General features: G+C 40.0%; 1 protein-coding gene across 3 annotated transcripts in view; it reads left to right on the plus strand.

Annotated features, from left to right (window-relative positions):
• Nucleotides 1-5,147, plus strand: part of GRTP1 (growth hormone regulated TBC protein 1) — a 34,622-nt gene extending 29,475 nt beyond the window's left edge. For all 3 annotated transcript variants that reach the window (XM_004174720.5, XM_072933366.1, XM_072933361.1), the window contains 3 exons: nucleotides 2,078-2,250; nucleotides 2,366-2,551; nucleotides 4,653-5,147. In XM_004174720.5, coding sequence (XP_004174768.1) covers nucleotides 2,078-2,250; nucleotides 2,366-2,551; nucleotides 4,653-4,742 — 449 coding nt within the window. In that variant the 3' untranslated portion in view covers nucleotides 4,743-5,147. The remainder of the gene's footprint in view (nucleotides 1-2,077; nucleotides 2,251-2,365; nucleotides 2,552-4,652) is intronic.
• The last annotated feature ends 1,201 nt before the right edge of the window (nucleotides 5,148-6,348 follow it).

The raw sequence follows: 6,348 nt of genomic DNA on the forward strand, positions 1-6,348 counted from the left end.
CTGAGATCTTGACATTTACTTTGCTGTGCAGATTAAAAATAGCAGCTGCTGTTGGTTTCAGCATATCAGATGATTGCAGCAGAGCAAGTGGGCTGCTGTCCTTCCTCCTGAGGACATTTGCCACTGGTAACTTGAAGTTTTCAGTACTCACAGGTTTCAGGAGCACAAATAAAGAGGAAAAAAATGGTTTGTGGATGTATGAGAGGAGGAAGGATGCGAAAGGGCTTGTTCTCTTACTTGTTATTTGAGATGTGATTAGAATTCACTTGCATTAAAGCAGCATTTTAAAAAATATGTACTCAGCTAAATAAGGTTACTGTTACTGCATTCCAGTTCAAAAATGAGCACTGCACTAATACAACATATGCAGAAAGAGAGGGTTTTGTGTTGGCTCTGAGGTCATGGTGTGTTTTCAGTACACTTTTCCATGGGATTACTTGTGTTTGAGCTGTTGGAGCTTTCCCTACAAGCGATTGAAAGGCAGATGGTTAAAGAATGTATGAGTGGCAGTGACTCTAGAGGAGTTTTACATCCCAGACAGAAAGCTAGGTTCCTAAAGATTGAATGTGATGCTCTGTAGTACTGTTAAAAACTCCTGTAGATGTTCTAGAGTTTGGACAGAGCAAATGTAGAGCAAAGAGCTCAAGGGGTGGGAAGTCTGTTCAGGAAAACCTTTGGTACAGGAAAAAGTGTAATATTAAACTGTTCTTGTGAAAGTACAGAAATGTAAGTGGCTATAAATATACTTCATACTTTGGAAGTATTTTTAAACTTAGCTGTGGCACTGGGAGGTTTTATTAGAATTATTTCAGGCAAATAGACTTCACTCTGATTCCTTCACCTTTATATGAACCATTGGCCTATGCTGTGTGTCTGGGGACATTGGCAGTAACCAGTTAAGACAGAGAAACCTGAATTGCAGCTTTCCAGAATCAGTGAAGGAAAGAAAGGCATAGAAAGGTGCTTGTGTTACCACTGGTTTCTTTCCATAAACAGAAGTTAATAACATAGGTCTGTGAGCAAAGTGCTTGTGAACTGTCAAAAGTTGCTTCCCAGGACTGGAGTGGCCAAGTCCAGCTTAATGTTTCTCGCAACATACAAACCCAAAATACTAATTTATTAAAAATCTGTGTAGTTCTTGTGTCATACTGGGGCATTTGAATACTTAGGAATTGAAACAACATCTTTTTCTTCCCTTAAATATACCCAAAGCTACTCGTTTGTAGAGCTGAGATGCTTGTTATTCCGCCTGCACCTTGGTAATGAAAATGCTTACCCTGACAAACAGGCTGTGGCCTGACAGCTAGAGAGTGCTCTGTTCTTAATTGTGAATTTACCAGTTACTGCAGTGACTACAAGTGCAGGAATGTAGGTCTTATTTCAGTCCCTGTCTTGCAGGTAAATTAAGTAGGAAGAGACGTTGCCTGAGGGATCTGTCATTCACTTCCTTTCAGAATTATTCTATGAAAAGTGGGATTTTCTTGGCTCAGAGAAAGGAGACAAAAACTCCTATCTTAATGGCTACATCACACCTAGGAAGATGTGGAGTATCTGGCCTCCAGCACCCCTGCACAGCTGATGCTCTGGGGAATTTGCATTTCTAGTTTGACTGGACCTGGTCTAAAAGCTACAGGTTATTGTGGTGGTTTGGGTTTTTTGTTACTCTCTGGATGTTATGTGGACTGGGAGTTGTGCAGCCCCCCACACAGGAAGGAGGTGGTGGTTATACTGAACTGTTTAAGTATTAGTAACACTTTTGTAGTTTAAGCTAGCAGTCAAAAACCACCTAAAAGATCCTTCCTTGGGAAGGAAGAATGCACTGCCAAAAAACATCAGAGAGAAAGAAGATACTTCAGTAGGCATGAATGAAGTGTTTGTGTAGAGAGATCAGCTTGGCTGAAAGAGCAGCACTCTACAGCCACAGTGCAGAGATCTTTGTGCTGTGGGTTAATTTACTTCACCTCAGGATTCCTAGGCTCTGCGTGCCTTTATACATTCAGCTGCAGAGGACATTCTCTTCAATTTCATGAAAAGATCATGTGCACAGATTCCTGAGTTTTGATTTCTTCTATCCAAGATTATTACAGTCCTGCAATGCTGGGCCTGAAAACTGATCAGGAAGTCCTTGGAGAACTTGTGAAAATGAAAGTTCCGGCTGTGGCAGAGCTGATGGAAAGACATGGAGTCATGTGGACCCTAGTGGTGTCACGCTGGTTTATATGCCTGTTCATTGACATTCTTCCAGTGGAGGTAACTGGTAACATAAAGTTCTCTTGCTATACCCCTGGTTATTTAATTTGTACTGTTTTAGTAATATTTGCTTACTGGAAACCAAGGTTAATCTGAATTCTCTCCTTTACTGCAGACTGTGCTCCGAATATGGGATTGTTTATTCTATGAAGGGTCAAAAATCATCTTCCGTGTGGCCTTAACATTGATTAAGCAAAACCAGGCTTTTATTTTGGAAGCCACGAATTTCCCTGACATTTGTGATAAATTTAAGCAGATCACCAAAGGAACATTTGTAACAGAGTGTCACAGCTTCATGCAGGTAAATTCTCTTGCAGCTTTTAGTCATTCCAAATTAAAACCAAGACTTAGAAATGCTTTTCACTGAGCAAAAGATAGATACAGCTGGGAGAAACACAGCTGTTAGGATTGTTTTTTAAAAAAGAAACTCGAACCTTTCAAATACATATATTAAATAGTTTATATTTAATAATTATTATAAATAAAATAATATATATAATAGTTATTATCTAATTCTATATATAGAAATGCATCCACATTATCTGTCATACAGGGAAGAAAGTTCTTTTTGCCCTTTTTACCAGTTAAGACAGGAAGTCTGAAAAGATAATTTTAGTGCATTTTTCCAGTGAACTGTGGATATTGATCCTGTACTTTTTTTCAAATGAACTGTAAATACAGTATTGTAGAATAAGCATGAAGTGAATTTTAAACTTGCACTCATAAATGGCTGTAGTGCCTGAACACACAGCATTCTGTTTAGAACAAGACAATAGTAGCAGGTTCTTATTTCCAGACAAAAACCCATGAAGCTGAATGTCCAAGTGCTATGACAGTCTGTGAGCTAAGGATTATTCTTTTAAATTTTTAATACAATGAGTGCCACATCAGTATAAAACATTAGATTCAGGGCTTATCTCAGAAGATGGAAACATAAAAGGTGGTAGCTGCAAAACAAGTGACAGGAGCAGATATGTTATAAATCACTTGGTCAATTCCACTATCATTGTTTGCTCAGTGTGCACAAAACCATGTCCTGGAGGGTGATATTTACCCCTCAAAAGTGTTTCATGCTCATGGCACATCTCTGTGCATAGGTCAGTCACAGTAGGATGTCATTTATACTAAATTTCATAATTGTTCATATTGAAGAAAAATAGATTAACTTACTGACACTTTTAAGTCTTTTAATTAAAGGAGCAAGAGAAAAATCACAGATACAGCTTTAATTTAGAAGGAAGATATTTGAGGGGTTTTCACATTCCATAAACAGTTTAGAATACAAATTTATTAAACATTAACAGCCTTAAGAACACCTGTTCAAAGGCTGATGCTAACACTTGTCCTTGACGGACTTCTCTCCCCACCTCTTTAATTGTGTTAAATTTTACACCAGCCAATTTTAGAAAATCAACCACGTTTTTCTTGCAGTTAGCCTAAGCAAAAGAATTTTAACTGTTATTTACTATGGTAATGGGGCTTTGAAGGCAGTTAGATAAACAATTTCGGTTAGGTTCTTCTGTAACACTGAAATATGTACTTTTGTGCTCGGATGTTTGTCGGGTTGGGGTTTTTATAGCAGTACAGCTATTAGTACCAGTAGAGGTAATAGCAGGTTGCTTTATGCCTCCTCCCCCAGAAGAGAACCTTAGTTTTCAGTTTGAAGGTTTCTTTGCCAGAAAGCTGTTCTGAACTGGTTAAATTAGAGTCTCTTCTCTAGAACTGTCATTTAACAGCTCCAAAGAACTGAGATGCCCACACACCTTAACTGTAGCTTAAAGTGCATAAACCTGTAGCTTTGCTTCACAGTTTTCTTCATGCAGAAGTTCTAGGTGAAGTAGTGAAAACAAAATAAAAAACCTAATTGAAGATGTGTGATGACATTCAGAACACATCAAGTTCTTACATCCGTATCCATTACTCTCCTGGAAAGCCTGGCAGAGAAAAGGAGCAAAGGTAGTGGCGTGAGGGATTAAAACTGATTTTTTGCAGTAAGAAGACACTGCTTTCTTTGTGCTCCAGAGCCTGAGCCACCTCTGCTAGCACCACACAACGCACTGGTGTTTTGTCACATTATCCAGGACTGTTTAATAAGTTCTAAATATGCCACCTTCCACCACCTGCCATCTAAAATAATCTCAACTGGACACACATTCAAGCCAAATTTTCTATTGCTGCTTTTGTGTAACTTACTGCACTTGTTATGAGCTGCAGGTTTACTGTGTGTTTACAGCTCAGTAGATGAAGATATTACCCTCTTATAGGAAGGCCAAAGAGCAGTGAGCAATTTCACAATATGGACACTGAAGCAGGGATTTCACACCTCAGAGAATTATGTGTGAATTCTAGCATGCTGTTCAAAGCCAGCATTTTAACTAACAATGTTCTTCTTTTGCCCTCAGAAAATATTCACAGATCCTGGAAGCTTATCCATGGCAACAATCAACAAACTCCGAGAGACCTGCAGGGAGAAATTGCTTTCTCAGGGATAACATGCCAGGTGTAACCAGGTGGTCAGATAGTACAGCAATTGACACATTCCTCTATTTGCACTGATTAAAGCACACTTTAAGCTTTCCATTAATTAATTGACACTTGACCAATTTTTTCTGCCTTTCAAGTGTGTTAAGACTTTGTACTGTATGTCAGATTTGATAACTGGAACTGGTGGTTCTATTGTTGTTTGTTGTTGGTGGTGTGTTGTTTTTATTTTTTAAGGATTAAGATATCTTCAGACTAGAATGTGATTACTGTCAGGACCTTCCTTTTAAAAAAATAGTCCCAGGGAATTTTGTAATATTAAAAGCAAACAGACGTATAAAATTATGTATTACTGTGTTAACTGTGACACCATTACCATTTGTATAAAATAAATTAATTTAATTTGTCAGAACCTGTTTCATGGTGTAGAGAGTGAATTATGTGATCTGAGTCCTGACTGCCAGTCATTGCATGGAATACAAGCATCTTTTTCCTCACTGCTCTCACTTAAGGAACTCAGATACAGCAAAGTGCAGGGCAAGGGAGCAATCAGTGACTGTCACTAGCAGCTGATCTATGCAGTGTGAGATAAAGCAGCTGTAGTGCAATTCTCCCACACCCGTGTCCCTAAAAATTTGAGGAGAAACACTTGTAAACACATCCACAAGCAGACTTCTTTGACAGGGGAAGACACTGCCTAGTTCCAAAGTCTATATTGGCACCGGGCCACTTCCAGCCCTGCTGGGGCCAGGAGTCTGGGAATTGCTTTCCTGTCCATATGGAGCCCTCTCGTGGCCAAATCCTCTCCTTCCAGCTGGGGAAAGGAGGAGAGACAACTGGAGCACCTGATGGAGTTTTATGTTCCATGTGCAACAACTACTTTGGAAAGCCTCACCTTTTAACAGCACAATCCTTTTCAGACTTTACTCCAAGCTCTCTTCAGTCCTTGTGAATAATGGCTTCCCCCTATCCTGCTAATTAAGATTTTTTCATCCCTCAGCAGGAAGGGAGGAAAGCAGAATGCTCTTCTAGACAACTAAAGACTGCTACTCCACAGTAATTCTGAGCTATCCTATCCTTTATGGTACCAGACATACATCTTTATCCTCAAGTACTGAATTATAAGGACAGTAGCAGTAACATACTTCTACTATGTCTGCAGGCATTGGGAAACACTATTCACTACTAGGAACATTCATAGCTTCCAGTTACCTTCAAGAGCACAGGGCATTGGTCCAAAGCCAGCCTTCCTGCCCTGCATTGGGTTCCCTTGGTCAGGAGTGTTCTGTGCAGGGCTGTGGTGTGCCCTGGCTCCTGCCCTGCAGAGCTGGTACTGTTAACACCTAAGCCTTCCTTGCAGGAGGGAGTCAGGGAAGCTTTAAACACCAAGGTTCATTTCCAGCACACAGCCCTCAGCAGATGTGTGTTTCTGACTTCGTGGTAGGAGGCCAACTCCAAAATCAAATGTGAAATGTCATTTACACAATCCTAAGACTAAGAACCTTCGCAGCACTGTCAGAAAGCGATGCTTAGGCAGGCAGACTGGTGTACCTGCATCTCTCAGGAAGTGACAGTTTAGAGTTAACGCCTCCAGGTCTCAGGTTACCAACACAGAGC

This window comes from Taeniopygia guttata, chromosome 1 (assembly GCF_048771995.1).
Source record: "Taeniopygia guttata chromosome 1, bTaeGut7.mat, whole genome shotgun sequence".
NCBI lineage: Eukaryota > Metazoa > Chordata > Aves > Passeriformes > Estrildidae > Taeniopygia > Taeniopygia guttata.